The following is a 24156-nucleotide window of genomic DNA, read 5'->3' as shown; positions in this document are numbered from 1 at the left end:
AGTGCCACCTGAAAGCACAAAGTAGTTCAAGAATTTTTATCATTTCTACACAATGTGTCGAAGGTAAACAACCACACCTTCACAACTCGAATTTGTCTTATGCGATATAACAAACATAATTTGAGTTGTCATTTTTATTAAGACTGTGTTTTACAAGCCCTTCCGCAGGTTGCTGCAGGAAAGTTGCAGGAACCTGCGTGTGCTTGACTAGACTTCACTACAATGCTCATTGTTGGGGTTTAACGTCCCAAAACTACAATTATTATGAGAGACGCCGTAGCGGAGGGTTCCAGACATGTCGTTTTTTAATGTGCACCTAAATGCATGCAAGCACATGAGCGTCAAGCATTTTTGCCTCCATCAAAAATGTGGCCGCCACGGCCGGAATTCGATCCCGTGACCTGCGGGTCGGCAGTCGAGCATCATAACCACCAGACCACTGCGGCTGGTTGCATCACTCCAGCAACTACGTTTCCCCCTAGCACTGCTAGAAAATAGTTTTGTGCTAGTGTAGTAACACAAGAAGCGACCAGCGCCAATTGTCAAGCTTTCCACTTCGTTACTTTATTTCAGCATATTGCATCATTGATCTTTATAGAAGAGAATGTGATGCTTCACAACATACTCATACTGAGTTTTCACAAGCAGCCACCAAAGGTGTGGCATATTGTAAAACCTCCAGTTAAACTCGCATGAGTGTTTGCATACAAACTGCTCTCATGCAAATAACTCGAACCTCAACATAACAAATCCAGATATCACAAAATGTTGTTTTTACAAAGGTAATTAACAAATACTCTCGCAATAGATATAGCATTGGGAATATACTTCTATAACGAATTTTCGGATATAACAAACTTTTTTGTCAGTGTAAAATGCAACTTTAATATAATGAAGCTTGAGAGTGTGCATTGAATCCGCTTTAAAAATCCACATGGAATATGCTTTCATGTGAGTCAACATCAAGTAAATTCTTATAAAAGTCCACATCAAATAATTTTTTGCATCAAATCTGTTTTTGCAATAATCCACATTAAATCTGTTTTTGCGAAAATTCATCTCAAATACTAGGCTTGCATGAATAGTAACTATTGTGTTCAAAGCAAATTTGAATTGAATAGTGATTTTGCCAAATAATTTTGCATGGAATCTGAATAGTATAACATCACATATTATAAAAAAAATATGAGCATATCTGTCATGATCCAACTAACCTGCACAATATCTTATTATAACTGAAACAAGGCACTCGCATGTGTCATTCTATCTTGGTTCAAAGGGAATCCAGAAGGTACATTAAATTGTAGCAGGATTTGCCTTTCAATAGAACGCAAGTCATAAAGAGGGCACGGCAACGTCCATGCGAACGAAATGCCTAAACTGCCGCCGTTCGTCTTCCAGGTTGTGCCGTGGATTTTGACAGCGATCGCGACAAGCGGATCTGATGGGACGCCTTTCCTGCTTTCTTATCTCAGCCTGGTTTTGGAAGATGCGCCGTGGATCGACGGAGCACCGGCCTCAGTGACGTCACCGGCAGCGCAGTTACTTAAAGAGCAGCACATCAAGCAACTCCTCAGAGGGCACGGCAACGTCCATGCGAACGAAATGCCTAAACTGCCGCCGTTCGTCTTCCAGGTTGTGCCGTGGATTTTGACAGCGATCGCGACAAGCGGATCTGATGGGACGCCTTTCCTGCTTTCTTATCTCAGCCTGGTTTTGGAAGATGCGCCGTGGATCGACGGAGCACCGGCCTCAGTGACGTCACCGGCAGCGCAGTTACTTAAAGAGCAGCACATCAAGCAACTCCTCAGAGGGCACGGCAACGTCCATGCGAACGAAATGCCTAAACTGCCGCCGTTCGTCTTCCAGGTTGGTTTTCAAACTACTGTTGTCACTTACCGTAGTGATAATAGATTTTTGATTGTTCTGCCGTGCCCTCACAGATGTTCCTTGATTCATGTTGATTGCTGGTCTGTGTTGTTGCGGTTGTTGATGGCGGGGGATGTCGAAGAAAACCCCGGCCCTACTGTGGCCCAGCAGCTACAGACTATTTTGGAAAATCAGGCAGCATTTGACCGTCGGTTAACTGACATTCATGATCAATTAGCCCAGATACAGACAAATACCGATGGATTGGCTGGCTTAGCTGCTTCAGTCCAAGAACTGAACGCAAAAATTGAAGTTCTGGAACATACTGTAAAAACACAGGCAGAAAGGCTAAGTGAACTTGAAAACAGAAGTAGACGCAATAACCTCTTGGTTTTTGGCGTAAAGGAAGGCAGCCCGGAATCGGAGTCAGACCTGAAAGTTTCTGTAGTCGACAATATATTTGGCAAAAAACTGAACGTCCATGTTAAAACAATAGAAAGAATTCATAGATTGGGCAAGCAACGGCCGGGGCATATTAGACCAGTCATAATGAGGTTCTACGATTTCAAAGAAAAAGATGCTATACTCCGAAACTGCAGCAAACTAAAGGGAACTTCTATTAGCGTGAGCAATGATTATTCGAAGGAGACGGTCGCGGTGCGGAAAAAGTTGTGGGACAGCGCAGCTGCGGACAGGGGCAGCGGAAAGAAGGTATCGCTAGTTTATGACAAATTGAAGGTAGGCAAAAGCTTATTTACTTGGGACTACAACCGAGATGAACGCCAACCATATGATAAGGAGTGATATGATAAAGGATCGCCAGCAGCAACGCGCAACTCTGATAGCGTTGGCGGCGCCCCGGTGGGAGGGGCAGTGGCTGCACCGTCACATGCGTAGCTAGTGCTTCTCCTGTTCAATGCTCGTAGTCTTGTTAATAAGGTAACTGAACTCGAACATTTATTGCTGTCGAGATCTCCCTCTGTGGTGATCGTAACAGAGACTTGGCTAAACAACGATATTCCGAATGATGTGGTTGTTCCTCCTGGGTACAGAGTGTTTCGCTGGGACAGAAATTCCCGTGGTGGGGGCGTTGCAATTGTCATAAAAAAATGTATCTCAGCAGTTCCAATTAATTGCAATTTATCGGAATCTGTATGGTGTAAATTTACGTACGCGAACACCAATTACCTTATCGGAGCCGTATACAGACCACCTGCCACTTCGCCCGAGTTCCTGGAAGACCTTCAGACGTTTTTGAACTCAAATGTAAATAAGACAACAAAATTAGTACTGGCCGGAGACTTTAACCTACCAAATATAGACTGGATTTCTTTATCGGCCGGTAATAAAGATGCTACTAGCAGCGAAAAGTTATTTGAAATAATGATCAGCCATAATCTAACCCAAATTGTTCAACAGGCCACTAGAGTAACATCGGGTTCTCAGTCACTGCTAGACCTGGTATTCCTTTCGGGCACTATGGAGGACTTCAGTGTTACGGTCGAAGACGGCATATCTGACCACAAACTGATTTCGGTTGAGATTCTATGTGGTACAAAACCTGGAAAACGACCCTTCGTTCGGGTGCCTGTTAGTGACTACGGCCGGGCAGATGACACGTCAATATTAGACTTTTTGGAAACTGCTTTTGATGATTTCAAGCAAGCCTCTGATAGCGAGCCAGTTGATTGTTTGTGGCAGAAATTGAAATCAATAATTAACAGCTGTATAGAAAGGTTTGTTCCCATTCGATTGAAAAAAACAAGGAAGACTAACCCCTGGATCACTAGAGATGTTATTCACACTAAACGCAAAATAAAGAGATTACGCAAAAGACAAGGCCACTCTGAGCAGATTTCCCAACTACGAGCAGCGTTGAAAATCCAAATCTCCAAGTCCAAAAAAAAGTTCTTCAATGAAACGCTTTCTGGGTTCTTGCGCACTTCGCCTAGAAAATTTTGGCTATACTTGAGCGATAGGAAAGAAGCGATTGAACATATCGCGGTTGGCTCTGATGTTGTAACCCAGAAACAAGATATAGCTAATGGTTTCAATCGCTTTTTCCAATCTGTATTTACAAAGATGGCATTCACGGATGAAGATAAGGAAATGGCCGATACTTGCACATGCGCCATGGATCCAGTTTCATTTGATCAAGCGGGCGTGTTTCAGCAGCTACTTAATTTGAACGAAAAGAAGGCTAATGGACCGGATGGAATACCAACTGTGTTTTTGAGGCGGTATGCGGAGTGGATGTCGTTTTACTTAGTCATTATCTTCGAAAAATCACTCTTGACACATTCGCTTCCAAAAGACTGGCTGAGCGCCATTGTGAAACCGGTATTTAAAAGTGGCGACAGGATGCTTTTTACCAACTACAGGCCAGTGTCTCTGACGTGTGTTTGCTGTAAGGTTTTTGAACACGTCATTGCCAAACAGATGGCTATTTTCTTTAAGACAAATGGGCTGATATCTAGGCAACAGCACGGGTTTAGGCAAGGGCTTTCCACGTTATCCCAATTGATTGAAACTCTCCACGATTTTGCCGCTGCCGTAGATAACAGAGAACAAGTCGACGTGATATGCATAGACTTTGCAAAAGCCTTCGATAAGGTCTCCCACCATAAATTGCTCTTCAAGCTCAAACGAACAGGCGTAAATGAAAATATCTTGAAGTGGATTGAAGCATACTTAACGAACCGCAAGCAGTTGGTACGAATTGATGAGTTTGAGTCTGAATCACTTGATGTTTATTCTGGTGTGCCCCAAGGCTCCGTGTTGGGCCCATTGCTGTTCTTGGTGTATATAAATGATGTTGTTGACATTGTTAACCCTCCTGTAAAAATTAAATTGTTTGCTGATGATTGTTTAATTTATGCCCCAGTGACGTGTGCGAATGACCAAATTGTAATTAATGATTGTCTTGACGATTTTCAAACATGGTGCGATAAATGGGAGATGAAAATAAATTATTCTAAGACAACATATACGCATATAACTACCAAGAAACACGTTTTACCATTTACGTACAGCATTGGACCTAATTATTTACCGCAGGTGTGTGCATTTAAATATTTGGGAGTGCATATTACGAATGATTTGAAATGGCGTGCACATGTCGAGAATGTATGCTGTGCCTCTTACAGAAAACTACGTTTCTTGCGTGCTAAATTACCGAATGCTACGAAAGACGTCAAGCTGCTTGCATATAAAACATTTGTGCGCCCTGTTTTAGAATATGCTTGTGCTGCCTGGAGCCCCCACCAAAAGGATTTAATAGATAAACTGGAACGAATTCAGAGACTTTCCGCGCGATTTATTTGTTCGAATTATAAAAGGACTGATTCGGTTACCGAGATGCTAAAACTAAGTGGTTTGGAATCTCTAGAAATTAGACGACAAAAGCAGCGCCTAAAAGTATTTTTTCAGATATTGCATGGTCAAATAAAAATAGATAGAACAATTTACGTACACCCCCCGCATAAGCTCAGCAGTCGGATCAATCATGACGCGGCAGTTCGCCCCTTCGGTGCTCGCACGGACGTCTTTCGCAAATCTTTTTTCCCTGATGTTATAGAAGCGTGGAATAAATTGCCGCGACATATTGTTGAAAATTCTGACGTTAAAAAATTTGAATGTGCTCTTGATGTTTACTTTGCCGAGCAATGAATATGCTATTGTGTTATTGTTCAAAGTGCTGAAAATATCAATGTCTGTATTTACTTTCCATATCCTATGCTTCCCTCCCTGTAATGACCCTCAAGTGAGGGTTGACAGTATAAATAAATAAATAATAAATAAATAAATAAACTGTAAAATATGTTACGTTTCTAGATTGACCATACTTGCAGCATATAAACTGGTAAAACCAAGCTTGTAAGTTTAAACAATGATGAATAAATGTGAGAGAAGTATGTTAATTTAAACTTAAAGCGGGGCTTTGCAGGAGTGTGAAGTTCCCTTAAATAGGCATTGTCACAGTACAGCACCCCCCCCCCCCCCCCCACTGTAGTGAAACCACCTTTACAACATGTTACAAGCGCACTAATATACATTTATTCATTCATTTCAGATACTTTCAACTTTCCAATCCAACGGTTGAATCGAAATAAACTCGAATACCGTAATATTCGTTCAAATATTCATACAAGCCTTATCAAATATGTTTTCATACAAATTTCTAACAAATTTCGTTTTCATGAGAATACCAAATTCGTTTTCATATGAATCTATCGTATCCGTTTTCGTAAGAATCCGTATTGAGTCTGTTCTCACGCTTATCCGTATCCAATCCATTTTGATACGGATCTGGTCAAATCTGTATGAGCAATCGGAAGTTGCAGATAAAGACTGTGCAGCCATCGTGGCTAAACCAGTAGTGTGAAACTTATTATGCTCGGTGCAACAAAAAATGACTGGAATAGCAGCGCAGTTCAACGAATGTTCTAACCAACTGAATTCTACCTCCTAGTTCCCTATGAATCACTTGTCCTACTCCTATGGCCAGGCAATGTCATCGTCCTAGCCTGAAGTGGTACTCTCTGATTTCAGGTTCCTTGGTGCAAATCTCTTCATAGATGTCGCACAAGCGTCCAATCTCTTCCACGGTTAATTGGAGAATCCTTGTCGTCGGGTCAACGTCGGACAACCTTATGAGGCGCGGCACCAGTTCCTCACGACGGTCATGAGGAAACAGGTTCCTGCACCAAAGTGTTACAACGTTAGCAAATTCACTTGATGCAATAATGAATATAACAAGCTATACCTCCGAACAACCTTTCTTGATAGTGCTGGGGAAGCTACATAACTGAAATGCATGCCTCCTAGCGTGCCCTGAAATAGCACCTTGTCGTATCGACAATTTCCTCATTTGCATCGCTCGAACAAATGCTGCTTTATTTGTTACGAGACCGAAACAGTCACCGGAAATAGCATGTCAAATAAAACTATTTTTAACCTTACAGGAACATCTTCGTTTTCTTGACATCTTCTAAACATCACCGTGTTTTCTGCAACCTTGCTTTTTGAAATAAATACTGGCACCCCCTACGCATGTTAGCTCATGTACGGCTGCAAACTCATTGTTTAGTTCTCCAAGGAAAATATACTCGTAAAAAATATACTTGGGCGCTGTGTGTGTTTGATGCATGGGTGTGTGCGTGTGTGAGTGATCGTGTCAGGTGTTCGCGCTCGAATTAACTTTTCGAAATACTCGTAATGTGACATTCAAATGTACACTGAACAGTTAAAATATCTCTCTGCCATTAACATTTTTTATATGCATGTTTTTCTAGACGAGCAAGCAAAAACTAATTTAAATAAAATCGGCTGCAAGCTGCCTTACTACTAGCGGAATAATGTCAGTGTGTGCCAGTCTCACTTTCATATTACTCGCTTTATTGCCAAGATGGGCTGTCCCAGAGTACAAGTTCATCTCCGTCGTTAAAAAAATTTCCACGCGTTGGCTACGACTACATCACTTTCTGCATACGCCCTGCTCGCAGCCTGCCTCCTGTTGTTCGTGCAAGCTTTGCTGCTGCTAGTTCGTTTACGTGAGAATGCGTTTTTGTAGGCTTTTGAATTTTTCACATCCAGTCCTGGAAGATGGTACAGTAAAAGCTTGTTGACTCCAATTTCATAGTACCAGAGTGAGTGTTTGAAATCACCAAATGCCCAATTACAGAAATATAAAAAAAAACAATGAAGAAATGTCTGATGAATAAATACATGTTCATTATTTTAATGAATGCCGAAATCCTGTACTTCTTTTGCACGAGAACAGTGTAGAAACAGCAATCCCGCGAGTCCTCAATGTGACCATGACGCTAGCCCGCTATGTTCAATTTACTGAAACACATTCTGTTTAATTAGCTCTGCAACTCTCCCTCACTATGTACTGCCACCGCCGCCAAACTAATGGGACGAAATTTCTTTCACAGGTAAAGTAGCGAGCACCAGACTGTTCGTTCGTCAGAGTGTACCAAACAAGTTTCATGCCACTGCTGACCGCAGCAGAAGGCTATTCATCTTCAATAGCTTTTATAAGGTTTGAATTTAGTGACATTATGCATCCATTCTATTAGGCTAAAATGGGCCTGCACAGTGTCGCATTTACATGCAGGCAATACCGTGGTCACCAACCAATGAAGATAGCAGTGCAGAGAGCACCGCATTGTTTCAGTTGTCCGCGAATGCCACTTTTGCTCTTTTTTATCACTTCGCGCTTGGCACTCTCTGGAGATCATTACAACTAACCGGGTGGCAGCCAAATGTGACCCAATTAACAACAGCTTAATGCCATAAAACAACGCATATAGTAGCTGATAGCAGAGAATGCACCCAACTATCAGATTTTTCTAATTGTTGAGGGTACAATTAATGTGCTTTTGCTGCAACACTTGAATGCACGCAGTGTGTCCTTTTGAGAATCTCACAACCAATCACAAAATAATAATAATAATAAAGATTGATTAAATTTGTTGCCTCACTTCTTCGTCACGACATGTTTCACGAGGTGCTGGAAAAGCATAAGGAAGAACATGGCTACCTAAAACAAGTGTCGTCCAATGAGATTCGTCATCAGCAATTTGATGGTTGTCGCTTCAAGAAAGAAAAGAAAAAAAAATCTAGTGGACTTTCCGAACCACTAAGGTTCGGAAAATCCACTCTAAGGAAGAAGAATGCACATCTGCCACTCACTTGACTCCATTTGTGAGCACCTTTTGGCGGCCATTAAAAAGGCAGTTGATAACTTTCTCGATAAGGTCAAAGGGATGCCGTATGATTGGCTCCTTCAGCGGTACCAGCCGCACCAGACCGACATCCACTTCTGCGGGAGGCACGAAACTGCTTCCTGCACGAAGGAACACATTCACATCGAGTCGAGGTATTCGAAGAATAATTTCGTTCATCCAGACAAATGCAAACCCGTTCGTGTCCCACTCCTCGATCCCTTAATAGGACAGACACCAACCATTCACAGTCACACCCCAAATGTGGCCATGACTCGCATTCTTTCAATTAGGTGATCTGGCTGTGTCCAGCCCTTCATGTCTTTTCACCCATCACGAACAAGCTTTGAGATGCATCTCTGAAGACCAGCATTCTTCACATTTAACTCAAGGCCATCCACAGGGCCCATGACATCGCGACGAAACTTTGACTTCCGGTGCCATCATGGGCGGAGCCGACTTGATATGGGGGGGGCTACAGCTCTCCTAAATATCTGTCGCTCAAGACTTAAATAAAGCTCTTGTCAGGTCAAGTCATACCAACTAGAGCCACTCAAAAATTTTCAAAGGGTCGTTTTTTTGTTTTATTTATATACACAGTGTTGATGAGAACTACCAGACAGACTATGTTCACGTACAAACTCGCACGAATTTCAGCGCTTTTAACAGACAGCAATGCCGAGGAAAGTGCCAAAGATATTGTCTGTAGTAATTACAATATGCCAAGAAAGTAACGTGGACGAAAAGATAATTTGCCGCCAGCAGAGACCGTACCAGCAACCTTCAAATTCTAAGGTTGCAGGTTCTATCTCTGCTGGCAGCAAGTTATTTTCAGCTTCATTATCTTCAGCTTCAGCCCACTAATATTAATGTTTTTCAATGTAGTCAACAAAAATTCTGTTCCTGTCGTAGCCAGGCCTGAAGTTTTCACGGTTATCTGACCCCCAGGAAGCGTTATCCAATTTACACGCCAAATTTATTGTTGTCTTCCCTTTCCTATACTCTTGGAGGAAATTTTTTATTTTAATCCCCACCCAATTACCTACCCAGGGTATCATGCAAATACACACAATGGGTCTCTGCCTTCCTACAATGCGGCAGCTTCTTTTTGCTCTTTTTCACAGGGCAGCAGTTCTGCCAAGCCCTGATGCATTCAGCAAGTGGCGAAGTTTCATATTCATAAAACCGTGCAGACACAGAAAGAAGAGGTGGATGGGACCTGGCATAAATGTCACATGATGTCTGCCACATGTTGCTCTGAGTGCTAAGCCTAAGAAGGAAGAGACTTCTAAGTGTGCCTGCTTTTCCATTTATGGGAAAATTAAAAAAAGGTAGGAGAGTTGCAAAAATGAAAACAGCACTAAATGTGGGAAAACAAACAAGAGAAAAAGTTGGGGCCTCTTTTTTTAAAGACGATAGTCTATTTTGGGATACTTGAACGCAGAAATTTTGGTCTGTCGTTCTCGCTGTCAGACACATGAAACGATTCAGCAATCCAGCCAATGTTCGTCTACTTGTTCAATGCCGAGCCATCTTTCACTAGTGTCTGCACTCATACTTGTGAACATTGTCGATCAAAAAGCAAAGATCACACAAACTTGAAATGAAACATCAATACGTAAGTACTAGGTGGTGTGTCGCTTCACTAAAAAATACATAGATGCATATTTCTAAAGACCTTATGGTTTCTTAGGCTGTGCTGAAAATGCAACGCTATGCACAAAAGATGGCCGGCAGAAGACTAGCATTTTTCGACGACATTTGCAGTGAAACGTGCAGATACGTGGCCAGTTTTTTTTCCTCCCAGATCACATGGCTCATTAAAGTGACTGTGTGCCTTCATTAACATTACATTCAAAGTGCAATCCCGTTAGCAAGAGTTCACCCATGGGTGAACACTACTCACTCGGTAACGTGGCTCATGATGTGCCAAGCTCCCTCAATTCCCAAATGTGTGCTGGCAGTGCCATGCTGCAATCACTGTTATTCAGCTTTACTCGATTACAACTTGAGAGGAAATAGCTCGACTCACAACCACCATTGTCCCTCCCACAGAGACTTCACATAAAAACTCTGCCCGATAGTGCTTACTCATTTGTGTGACATCACGCACCTGTCTAGTGCTTCAGATAGCCGACTTCTTATAGGAACCCACGTCTATGTCGCTGGTTTTAGGCCAGAAAATTGAACGTCCTGACAAATTTCATCAGGGATTTCGCCATCACTACTCAGCCAAATGCAATGTTTTAGGTAGAAACAATGAATTTTCAATTCTCAATATGCATAGTATTTAGAGTTAGCCAAAAGAAAGAACAAATGTCTGAGCGGAAACCAGCTGGCACGTGAGGGTAACCATGTCCACGTTTGCCTTGCTTCCACCAGATGGTGCTTGGAGCAAAGGGGCCAGTATGAAGTCTGCAGTATTCCTGGGCTACACTTAATTTTCTTTGCAACACTATATTCACGCCGAAACATCTTCATTAGCGTTTTGTAAAACTATGATGCGGCTATTTATTGGTAAAAATCGTACGAATGCACTTAGTGATTGTTGGCTCCTGTCGGCATAGGGCCACCTGCGAGCGTGGCATGAGCCTGAACAAGGTTTCGCCATGCTCGCTCATCACGTTGAACCACCGCTTCTTCGTACACTATGCCCCTGCGGTGATGGTCTAGTGGCTAAAGTACTCTGCTGACCCGCAGGTCGCGGGATCAAATCCCGGCGCGGCGGCTGCATTTTTGATGGAGGCGAAAATGCTGTAGGCCCGTGCGCTCAGTTTTGGGTGCACGTTAAAGAACCCCAGGTGGTCGAAATTTCAGGAGCCCTGCACTATGGCATCACTCATATTCGTATGGTGGTTTTGGGAATGTTAAACCCCACATATCAATCAATCTTCGTACACCGTGGTTGTAACCGAGTAAGGCTGGCCTACTACGTAGAAGGCACAACCCATCCCCATTTGTGTGTCTGCACTGCCCCATACAGTGTTGTTTCTCCTTTGTGCACATAAAGGACCCTGCAACTAGTCGTTGCTGATGCAAAGACTAGTTGGACAAATGCAAGGACAAATGGTTAAAAGGTCATGATGCACTTTTTGATCATGGTCAGAAAACGCTGTCGACTGGTTGTCAAGGCTCCTGGGAATATATGAGCGAAACATTCTAATACAGCACGCGGCTTGGAATTTAGAATTATTTCTCATAGTCAGCTGAAAATTCCTTCCTCTTCTCTTTGTATAAAATGCCATATACTCAAATTACAGCCTTATGCACCTGGAATCCCCGGCTATGAAATGATTTGAATATTGTGAGCTGTGTAGTAACCATGACCGGCACAAGATGCCACCCCATGTCTGTACACGCTCACGCTGCCACACTGAAAGGAAACCGCGCGTTCAAAGAAAAAAAAAAAGTGCACAGGACAAAGGGATGAATCTCCTCACCCTCTTGTCACCTCCCTCTTTGAGTAGCCATCAGCCCACTTTCTGATACTAAAGGAGAGAGAAGGCGCTTGAAAATCATTGCAACTCTTCTCGTACTTGATGCATTTGAAAGATTTCTGCACCACGTGATTTGTCCTGCACTGACAGTGAGATCATTTCTCTCAAAAAGGTGTTAGGTGTTGTAGTGCACCTTTAAGAGACAGCCTTGGCAAAAGACGGAGAACACATCTGCCTACCGTTGAGCGTAAGCCTGTGCTGGGTGGTGCAGTAATTCTGGCAGAGCACCGAGAGACGGCAGCGCTGTGGGTCCAGGATGGGGGCACCGATGCGCTGGGCCACCTCCAGCTGAAAGGTGAGGCTGAGGGGCACACGGCCGCGCAGGAAGGGGCCCTCGCGTCGGGAAATCTGCCGCAGCCAGCTTATCAGCAGAGGGCTGGCCACACTGAATGGCAGGTTGCCCACCAGGCACACCTGGGGCAGGGTGTCCGACTCCCACGACACCCCGAGCTCCCTGATTTTCAAAAGAGAAGGCACACTCAAGGCCATGTATCAATAAAGGCTTATCCACACCAGCGACACGGACAGATTACACGACTGCACCAAGTTTATTTCAGATATTAGTAGAGAAGCAAAACATAGCATCGTATAGTATAGGTACAGAAGAAGGCTCAAAGCTCTAGGCTGCAAGGGGACCTTCTGTCTGAGATTATAAAATCAATGAATGAATGTGACCTTTATTAAAGGAAAAGACTACTATTGGCCGCTGTAGGAGATGAGGGGAGGAAAAGGTATAAGAGTGAGGAGCAGCTTCATGTCAAGCCTTCGCACGGGGCACCCGACGTGTCCTACATCGCTCAAAACAGCCCACTTTGACTACAAATCTCACGAGGGCTTGCTGTGCTTCATGGTACGACTATTAAATTTTGTAGAGCGGTCATGTTGGCCTGCAGCGAATGTTGAATGTGCCGTGTGCCTTTTTAGAATGCTGCACATGTCCAAACCAGGTGTTCTAGACATGCCCAGCACAGCGTCTGACAGTGTGTGCATCTCATAGAAGTATTTTCATTCTAAGGTCGGTTAGCTTGCTGACATTTGTCTAGTATGTGCGGTGTGTATGCAGAGTTGGCCATAATCTTGTTCAAAATGTTTCTTGCTGGCACGTAGACCCACCTGCATAATTTAGTATACACACTAGCGTAGCTTCTAACAGTCTAATTTTGCTGGCGGGTTTCATTTTAGTGCGAAATTAATGCATCAGTGCTCTGCTAGAAGAGCCTGCTGCCCAATTCTTCACATAGGGATTCTTTTTGTTATTCTGCGAGTGACCTGAAACTGGAGTGTGGGGAATTGTATATGTGGCCAAAACAACCCGCTTGAGCAGCGACTGCATGAGCTGCTGTGTTTTCCTCGTCCGTGCCAGTGTGGCCTGGTGTGCAGAGAATCTTAACATTTGTTCCAATGTAAAAATGACCTCATTAGCACAAACAACCGCATCATAATAAAAACGCAGTTATAGGCTAACGCAATACGCAGTTATAGGCTAACAATAACGCAGTTAGAGGCTACCAAAGGTACAATAAACATTACTGAAGCAATAAGTATACATCTACAAGCGGCACTCATGAGGTTCGCATTATCGGCACGAAGAAAGGGAGAGACGAAGAAACGAAATTTCAGTGAAAGATTACTCCTTTTCTACATAATTTCCTCTCAAAATCATGCACTGCTGCCGACGGTGCATGCTCATGCCGCAGGCCATTGCAGTAGAACGTGCAGCTCCCCATTTTGAGAGGTCATAAAAAGCCAGACTTTCAGCATTCACTTCTGCATTGTCCCGAAAATTTTTCCCGCGCAGTGCTCTCTTTATGACAGGATAGAGAAAGAAGTCTCTTGGTGCAAAGTAAGGTGAATATGTGAGGCCAGGATGCATGTTAACGAGAGCACTGTGCAACAGTGTCCAACCTTCTTTGCTGGGGACATGGTCGTTCTACAATCTACTCTCACGAGCTGAGAACCATGCGGTGCACGCACTCTTACTGGTGTAAAAGTTTTTCTCCTATCTAACGCACTTTTGAAGAGGCTTTTTTTTTTTCTATTCTGTTGGCGTGTCAGCGACAGCGCATCATGTTCAAGGTGCTAGTTCTTGCCTCTCCAATAGGCCAAAAAACAACTCAATTGCTGCCTTTGGTCACTCGATCAGCAGCAAGCGAAATAGTTGCATACTCTGTCTATCCCTATCTGTTACCATGGCTTCACGACATGTTGTTTATCTGCATTTTAAGCTTCTGCAATATTTCCTAAACTATGCTGACACCAGGGGTTACGCCAAGGCCACAAAACTCGACAGTAAAATGATTAATGCACTGTCGTTAGAACATTGATTGAATGTGGGGTTTAACGTCCCAAAACTACCATATAAATCGTGAGAGACGCCATAGTGGAGGGCTCCGGAAATTACGACTACCTGGGGTCCTTTACCCAAATTCGAGCACACAAGCCTACAGCATTTTTGCCTCCATGAAAAATGCAGCCTTCGTCGTCGGGATTCGATCCCGCGACCTATGGGCCAGCAGCCGAGTACCTTAGAGACCACCGCGGCGAGGCTAGAACAAGTTAGGAATTTCTGAAAAAATATTTTTTCCCAAGTTAGTGTAATTAATGCCAGGCTATCATGATTATTTTGTTTTGTCTGGTAGTTACTTCTGTTTCGTCCAATCGTATCATGCTTCACTTGAAGGAATGCACTAGCACCATACATCTCTTTTCTTCATGTTTACGTTCTCTCACGCTCTATTGCAATGCGTGCACTCCCTGCCTACTCACTCAGGTATGAGTTCTTGTAAGTGCTGGTGAAAGATGTCACCCATCACTACGTGCAGGCGGCCCTCGCTCGCTTCCGACAGGATCTGTGAACAGGAAGCAACGACGACTGAGATGACAACGCAAAATCGACAAAAAATTTTTGATACACTTCTGCATAGCACTGACAGAGGTAGCGTGGGAATCATGGAATTGGACTTAAGTCTGACTAGCACGTACTGAGTAAACGAAAGAGCTAGCAGTGACAACTCTGCCTATGCAGTGTTGACAAATAGAGGCACTAAGTCTTTACATGCTTTCTTGCATGCAGGTATTGCTGATGTTTTCTAATAGTTACACATTCAGCTAAAGAAAAAAAAAACATGCATATGTGGACCAAGTAAGCCCGCTAGTTATGAAGTTACCTATGAGCTGTAACAACACTCCACTGTGCGCTGGAAGGCTAGACCACTAGTCGAAACATTCTATCCAACAACAATCCCAGTTTGAGAATACCTTGAACTATGTCCAAAGCATTTACGAAAGGTGGCTATGCAGTAATTTCTGGCTGTTCCCGCATTTATCAGTTTAGGTAGCTGTAAGCTTTACTTCAGAGTCATACAGCAGGAGTAATAGTCTTCGGAACGATGTGCGAGTACATTTACGTGTACAAGAGGTGAAAGAATATGGCCAGAAGTATACACGAGACGTAGGACGGTAAGTTGGACGAGTAGGTGGTCGTTAATTTTGACGAAACAGCGCGGTACTAAACGAAGAACGGAGTGCACAGGACACTCCTTGCCTTGTGCGCCCTTTTTCTCGTCACTTAGTAATGCGCGGTTCCATTAAGATGAATAGGACCACATGCTGCAACATTAATAAGAGCATTTAAGAGGTGCATCGGTTCACACATCCCAACACACGGCACCTGATTATACATAACTGAGACGGGTCACTAGAACATAAACTATTCCGTTCACTGCCGGTGCGGTAGGTCGACGACGTCGCATGGGGACTCGCAGGCGCACACAGCTTGCTGCGTCAGGTAGCATAGGACGTTACTCACCTCCAGCGTCGGGGCAAACCGACTGTCCTTCTCGATAGCGACCACCCGTCGTGCTCCGAGATCAAGCAAGGGTCTGGTAAGACACCCAGGCCCGGGTCCTACCTCAATGACGTGCTTGTCGCGCACGCTGCCGCAGGCACGCACTAGTCTCTTGGCCAACCTAGGGTCGAGCAGAAAGTTCTGGGACAGCTTGCGCATCGCACGGATTCCATACATGCGGAGGAGGTCTCGCGTTGACGGCATCGGCGGCAGTCGGCATGCTGCCGCAGCTTTCGCTACACGCGCGCTTTGAGCGGCCGACATCGCGAACTCCAAGGCACTCAAGAACTTTGAGGACCTCACGAACAGGCTGCTGTGTGGACAAGTTCACAGAGCGGTAAAAGGGCGATTTCACTCAACGCATGCTGCTTCACTGGAGAATGTTCAGGTGAAGTGTTCTAGAAACCTTCTTAAACACCTCAGGCGCTCCAAAACACCGAAACTCGATGTCCGAATCACTTTCAAGCATTCCTTTCCTCCGTGCTTTCATGTCAAGCTACTTTCACACGCTTTCACATGGCCGCAAACGGCTGCGACTTCATATGGCTAAACTAGAGCCAACTCAAGCCTATTAAGAAAGCGGCGAATACGGCGGTTGTATCAATGACTTTCAGTGTAAAAGTGTACAAAAGGATCAGTAGTAGTTGAGGCTTGTGATGCAATAAGATTATCTGTTTGTTTTTTTAGAAACAACAGCCACATGACGTCAGACTACTATGAGTACGTATGAGACGAATCTAAAAACCGAAACTTTGGTAAAGGTTCCGGTTTCGCAGGTCCGACTTTTCTCCGTGATGTCTCAAATACCTTGTGTTCGCGACATTATTCAATTTAGCTTATATACACTGCTATTTTTACAAAATTAATATGACAGTGCAATGACCACGAGCTCTCAGATGTTGTGGTAGCTGCTTCCCTAAACGCGGCAAAGTTAACACTTCAATCCTTACTGTAACAATGCGCCAACATGACGGGTCTAAACTTGCAAGCTGTTCATTAGTAATCAGTACAAACAGGCCACGGCATTACCGGGAAAACAATTTAAAGTGTTCATGCTATTGGCATGCAGTGCATAATATATGGCACTGTGACAAATATTGCATTAAGGGTACGTGCCTTGCCTTCATTGGGGGTTGTGTTCTTATACATTATCTAGGAGCTTGTTTGTGATGAAAGCAATTAAGCACCTAATTTAAATGTTCACCAGAGTGACATTGCGAGCATGTAGTTATTACCTTTTCAAAGGGGCAAAAATATACAATCTTCCCATGAGACTACACACACATGCGCACGCACACACACACAGGCGATTTCGTTCGCGATGACAGCACAACACACGAGATCTTGATTTTTCCACTTTGTTGTGTCTCTAAATTTAACCCTATTCACAACAGTGATTGCCAGCCCAGTCACTCAGACACAATCGTCATTCCACCTTCAGTCTGAAGTTAATCCATCAGTGGGAGCAGTTTGATGCGCTGTATCAGTCCTGATGATGCAGTGATCTTGGAAAAAGTAAGCTACCTTCATCGGTCGCTCCTAGAAAAAAAAACATTTCAAAATTTTACTCCTAAAAAATTCATCTTAATTTTGAAAACACTTTTTCCTTTGGGGCTTCTTTTCTGGGCTACAGCAACAGGAACTGCTGTGGCCCAGAGAAGACAGCACATTCACAGAAGCAGTATTGCTCTCTGTGAATTTCTTCGAGACGCAAGAAGAATTAATCGACAAGTTATTCTCACTCAAAATTTATTTCTTTGGACTTCTCAGCAAACTGATTGTGTTTCATATTATAGTACTATACTAATTCCTTAGACGACCAATTAATTCATTTACCATAATCTAAATTTTACTTTGTTTCCTTACATATTGACTGCAGGTTTAATGGACAATCTTATATAATGGGTGCGAGCCACATGTAAATGGTTAACCAAGCAAGCAGGCTCCTCCTGGAATCTCCGCGTATACAGCAGGCAGAGGGAAAGCATCTGCCGTACCACAGGAACATTGCCCCGCTACTACTGCTAGGGCTTGTGACAAGTCTCGGCTAACCTTGCACGTACAGCAAGAAGGCATATATATAGATGCTGTGCATCTCAGGCCTTCTTGTTTCCGAAGAAGGAGCCGTTAGGCTTTGAAACGTCGGGTACTTCAAAATAAATCTTGGTTAGTTTTCTTTCTACTCAAGAAATTCCTCAATGAGACTTTTTCTACTAACTATACAGCTTTCGAGCAAGATATTTTTATTCTTGATTGAGAAATCTTTTTATTATACTTGGGTAACTTCCCACTTGACATGTATAACTATACATTGCTAAGCCAATGTGACTAGCCAAAGAACACACAGTTGTCTATCTAAAAAACGCAGAACATATTCACACCAACCACACGCAAAGTGTGCTGAACATATGCAGTCATTTAACAAAGCTATCCTCACACTCGGAATGGTCATTTGCATTAACTCATTAATCGTCTACACGCACGAAGCATCCAAAACGTCGCCCACTTTCAGAAATTTGCGCACAGCCATCCAGGCATCAAAGCTTAGTTCGTCTATCTGAAGCCGGCCATCATTACACTTGTGACAGCAGAGATCTTCCTTCACAACACCAGTCAACTGCCAGAAGTCCATCAACAGTCGCTTCTTGCTTGCTTCCAGCTTCTGCCGCGCCTCGTCCAAAGGCATCGTCTGTGCCAACCTGTAGTACACCAAGGGGTGCCATGATACACGTTCAAACGCAGTTGCGCACCTTTTCAGTGTCGAACCCATGGCAAAGTGGACGGCACGCATTGTTAGCGAGGAGTTTCGAGACAGCAGGTCCTGTATGACTTGCCAGTGAGCCTGACTGTATTCGAAACGTGCATTACTCAAGGATGTGAGTGTGTAGCAATCTTGGAGGCCACTGAACAGCTCCGACAGGAAGAGGGCGGATGCATTGTCCGGCACGAAAGACGCCGAGAGCTCGTACAAGGTCTTGCTCTGCTGGATCCACTTGGCAAACATGCGCACATCACTATCATAAAGTGCACCGCTGAATATTTCGAGCCTCTCAATAGTTGTGTTTGCCGAAAGGCCAGCCAAGACGATCCTGTTGACAGATTTGTCTACGCTGCTAATGGCAACGTGAAGCTCTTTTAGCGCGGTCGTCGATGATACGTACGATGCCAATGATTCGGCACACTGTTCGTCGAACATTTCCAGAAATTGTCGGTCAGCACACAGGTTAATCGAAGTAATGCTGTCGTTTAGTATGAGTGCGGAGCATATTTCCCTCAAATGTGTGGTGTTGAGGAACCTGAAGCTGTAGCTTCCTGTCAGTGGAAGACTCTCGCACGTTCGCAAGGAGTCGGCAAAGAGTGACGCATTGGAGTAGCAATGCCTGATGGCAACCTTATCAAAGGTGTCCGTCTCCTCAACGAGCTTGACGAATTCGCAGAAGCCACTGCAAGTCACTTGTAAGAACTGGATCTGATGAAGTGAGTGACTCTCCCTCACTGCTGTAAGCAGGCTTCGCAATTCGTCGTCGCGAAAATAGACATGTCCGAACAACAATCTCCGGAGAGAGATGCTGTTTCGTACAGCATTGACAAACGGCTGAACACGCCACAAGTTCCCCCACATGGACTTTGCCTTCGTGACAGAATCGCTCTCCCCGGCCACGCCGAGCCAAGGTCGTATGAACGTATATTCAATGTTGCTGATGTCGAGCTCCTGAAGCGCTGTGTTCACGGTCAGTGCATCCGCCATCGAGATGGTGTTGTCCATGGTGAACGAGAATCGCTGCAGGCACAGCTTCCGAAGCACGTGGTTTGTTTCCAAACTTTTGAACAAGAGCCCGACGTTGCACGAACCACACCAGGTCTGCTTCACCACTGTCAGTTCCACAAGCACGGAGTTCGCAGAGAGAAACTTGAACAGGGAAGCACCATTGTCGAGTTCAATGCATGCACTGTCAATCGTCAGCCTGGTGACCGTCGAATTCTCCTGCAGAGGGCCCAGGACGAACTCGCAGTTGGAATGAAGGGATATGTTGGTGATGCTCAGCACTCTCAGCGTAGTCGACCTTTTCAAGAATTCCGCGAAGCGTGCCTGTACCTCGCTTCCACTTCCCAGGAGCCTACCCTCACTGCACACCAACTCCCTGAGGCGGCAGTTGGCACACACGTCGACGATGAGCTCGCCCACCTCATCAAACTCCATTCCTGGAGTGTCAATCCGCAGCTGCTCAAGAGAGGTGTTGCGCCGCAAGGCATCGCTGAACAGCGCGGGGTAAGCCTGCAGCACTTCGGAGTCGACGATGACCGAAACAACACAGCGATGGTTTGCAAGCAGGCAGTGGATCAACGCATATGTGTACTCCAGCTGGTAAGGGCAAGTTTCCTCCGCAAGTCTGAGAAAGTGCTGGGACACGAAGGCCAGTCTACCAGGCCGCACTTCCCGAAGCTCAGCCATGGCGGCCCACAGGAGCTTGTTCCAGAGAGCAAGATGCTGGAATATCCAGCACACCCGTGTACTTCCATTGTGAGTACAAATAGTTGGGAACGGGACCACCTGCCTCACTGCTCCAGTCCTGACTGCTTGAAAGGCGAGTGCCAAGTCAGCAGCTTTTAAGTGGGTGAGTCCCAAACTTTCAAGGTGGGTGACATAGGACCACATAGCTCTTCTCTCTACCTCCATGCCTCTGAAAGAAAAGCCACAATATGACAGCAGCTTCAACACCACGTTTAAGTTAATCATTCTTCCACTAGATGCAAAAGCATTTCCTAGGCTTTCACAATACACTTTGGCCTCGCCGACTGCTTGGCCCTGATAACCATGCAAAAAATAATTCATCTAAGGTTTCCTTCAGCCATAAAATTCCAAGTCCACAAATGGTACTTTTTTTTTATACCATGATGTCATATCAGAACAAACACTTGAGGAATGCAACTAAAGGAAGTGATGCACAGATAATCTGATAACATTCATCCAGCATGCCATCGCCAGATGCTCTTCGTATATATGCGTGTGAACTCTGTTGCAACAACCTGGATTAACATATAAGGACTGATTCTGGGAGAACTTGCGATTTCGGTTCCAACCTAGTCAAAAAGGTGTACAAGGACGTTCATACAACACTCGACAATTGCTCAAACTTCAAGAAGAATGCGAGCCTTTTCAATATGCTGCATCACCTTTCATGAACAGTTGCGTGTTTTAGAAGCATTCATTTCTGTCACAGCCAATAGGATAATATGTGATCAGTCATTACTAGCAGACCATAATCACGATTTCATGTTAATTCAGGTTACATTTCAAGGAGATTTTTCTAATGAGTTATTGGGGTTCTTGGGGGAGTGATAAAGTGTGGACATTGATGCGAGCTGCTTGAGATAAAAGAGAGAATGTTTGAAGGGAACTAAAACAATTAAGAAACTGGGTGCAATAACCAATGGTCAGCATGCAGTATAAATTTTACGAGTACTGGTTAGCTTACACAAGCAGTAAATTTACTATAGCAGGCTTCAAGAAGCAGCAAAGCACAATGACTGCCCTATTTGCCCATAGTGAACTTTTTTCCACAGTGAAAGCTGTTATGAGATGACAACACGGGTCACGCCCAGCGCCGTAGTTGTCTGCCACCGCCACCGCTGCCAGTGTCTGTAACCACTATCGCACAAAATAAAAAAAAAACTTGAATAAGAAACACCAAAGACATGTGGTGACAGTGAGATTCGACAAAGCGTTCACTACGTGCCAGCCCAGTATTCTACCGCTGAGCCACGCCGGGGATTCGTTCACAAACTTGCCTTAGACAGGCTTGATGTCGCTAAAGAAATTGTGTTAATATGAGTAATAAGGCGTTTTAGAACAGCAAGAAAACAACCAGGCGTCACACAATGAGAATGGGCAAATGAGTGGGCCGCTCAATGCTCACTTGCTTACTTGTTTTTATATGTCTTGGCTTGTACCCACCATTGAAGATTGGCCATTAAACCGGTGGTTATCGTAATGGGGAAAAACTAATTTCAAATTTATAATATGAAGAGGATAATTATTCAGTCATCTAGAGAATATAAGAGTGAATAATTATATGGTGACTCATGAATAAGTTAGGTACAACTTATAACTGAAATGAATAAATTGATGGTAATTCCGAAGAACTAGAATTTCATTAGATAAAAAAAAAAGAAAATTCAACAACCAAACCTTCTTGTGTCTTTGAGAAATTCACAAAGTGCAACGCAAACGCTCTTGCTGCTGTGGCCCAGAAAAGAAGCCCCAAGGGAAAGGATATTTTCAGAATTAAGGGTAATGTCCACTTTTCTGAATAGAGTGTCTAAATGTTTCTTCCTGTGCCTTGTGAAACGTTGGTAAATAATTAAAAAATGATTGATGTTTTCTGGCTCTTGACAGTAACAGAAAAGGGGAGATGGCATTTGACCAGACCTGCGTAAATATAAATGCTCCAACACATAAGGAAAGCTCGTTCTTCATCGCCTATTAACTGTGGCACATACCCACTTCAAGCGTGATTCTTCATCGTCCTCAGCCACTGAATGCAACACAAAATTCGTTACAAGTGTTCCGCGCATACCACGCTTCTCCGAAAAAAAGGATAGCCTAGTAAATGCTGGCCTACAATGCAGAAATTGTGAATATTTATGGCATAGTGGATACCCAGCAAGTGTGCTTCTAGCGTTTACCCGAAAAGTGTTTAGAAAAGGCTCTGAAAGGCCACTCTACATGCTTTCGCTGTGACTGTGCTGCGCCTTCTATGCAGGCCTGGCCTTTTTTTTTTATTATTACAATTCAAATGTTTTTTTGTTTTTTTCAAATAAATGCAGATTATGTGAGGTCATATTGTTTTGTGCTGAAAGGATGGCAAGATTAAACTGGCCAAGTCGCCAATTCGTAGTTTTTGTAATATATCTGAAAGCAAGTCACTGTTATTGAATATGATGGGGAATTCACTATTGAGACTTCAAATTCATACTTTTCTAAATTCCTGCGTAAACCAGACGTTGCTCTACGCACATAGAGCAACCTGCAACTAGCTGCATGTGCAACGACTGCAACAGCTTGTTGAGAATTGCTTGAAACAGCGCCCACATATTTGCCGTCATGCGTGTTTTACAAGGTATTCACACAAAGGTATTCCTTCACCCAAACGGGATAGCACCGCTGATTGCTGTGGAGGACTGCCAATCTTAGAAATGAGCGATCCGGCGGCTCGAGGGGGTTCCTGGCCAGGCAGAGAACGGGAACTCGTGACCCGCAAGCGCGAGAACACAAGTATCCTTTTTCGGGTAAGGTTCAACCCTCGAGTTCTTGGCCCAGCGTTTCTAGGACTGCATAGACCAGAACATTAGAAGGGTAGACCGCGCCCTGCGAGGCCGACACCTACCCCACGCAGGATCCTGTGGATAATGTATTTTCTCTCTCTCTCGATACTTAGCAATGGGGCATCATGATCGATATATTCTATTCAACTTCGGAATTTCGCAGACTCCTACTTTTCGTGGCCAAATCTGGCTGGCTCTGGTGATAAGTCTGGCTGGCACGCACCGGACGCTACGGCACGTTCAACAGCTAGTACTCGATCATTCTAGTATACTTTGACGACCTCTAGAATTAGGGTACCGCGTTTACCTGAAACATACCGGGTACGATGTAACACCAAAGAACGCTGCCGCCAGTAGACACCGAATGGCGTGATTCGCACGCAATATATCGCCCACCAAAGTTAAAACCCCGTTAACTACAAACAATCAGTCGATCGGTAGAAAAAGAAGGTACGTTACCTTCACCACTGATCCCTCCAGAAGCGGTGCTCGCACTTGGCCGAAAATTGGTCTTTCGAGGGCACAAACTAGACGCTCGAAACCGATTAGCAGCGACTACGTAAGACTGAACCGCACGTGAGCAACGCCTCGGCACTTGGTCAACGATGTTCTGATGTGCACGCGCCAAATAAGACACCACCACGAACAAATCACGAGCTACATCATTCGTCAACTTCTTTTAGCTGGTCCAGGTGTTTTGGTCACACTAAGCGCAAAGATGAGCGCGAGCGGTTACAGTTTAACTAAATAGCGAATTAAGCCACTCGAGTCTGTTGCAGGGAGCCCTCTGCGGATACTGCATGCACAAAGCACATAAACGCTTGCGAACACTCGAAGCGCGCGCGCGCCCATGTCTTGCACTGGCTGGACCAGCGACTCGACTTGA

The 24156-nt window shown here is 44.3% G+C and overlaps 1 protein-coding gene across 2 annotated transcripts; it reads right to left on the bottom strand.

Moving 5' to 3' along the window:
- Positions 1-539: 539 nt before the first annotated feature.
- Positions 540-24115, bottom strand: mtTFB1 (mitochondrial transcription factor B1). Of its 2 annotated transcripts, XM_037415260.2 has the most exons (6): positions 23730-24108; positions 15906-17483; positions 14864-14946; positions 12277-12551; positions 8569-8722; positions 540-6569 (listed from the first exon to the last, which is right to left on the bottom strand). In XM_037415260.2, exons 2-6 carry the CDS (start codon positions 16206-16208, stop codon positions 6383-6385), a joined length of 1002 nt encoding a protein of 333 aa, XP_037271157.2. In that variant the 5' UTR covers positions 16209-17483; positions 23730-24108; the 3' UTR covers positions 540-6382. The 2 variants fall into 2 exon arrangements, with proteins under 2 accessions (XP_037271157.2, XP_037271158.2); XM_037415261.2 differs by lacking the exons at positions 540-6569; positions 8569-8722; positions 12277-12551; positions 14864-14946; positions 15906-17483 and adding an exon at positions 18171-20626 and having other exon boundaries at positions 23730-24115.
- Positions 24116-24156: the final 41 nt, after the last annotated feature.

This window comes from Rhipicephalus microplus, chromosome 9 (genome assembly GCF_043290135.1).
Source record: "Rhipicephalus microplus isolate Deutch F79 chromosome 9, USDA_Rmic, whole genome shotgun sequence".
NCBI lineage: Eukaryota > Metazoa > Arthropoda > Arachnida > Ixodida > Ixodidae > Rhipicephalus > Rhipicephalus microplus.
This window is presented reverse-complemented; position numbering and strand designations above follow the sequence as displayed.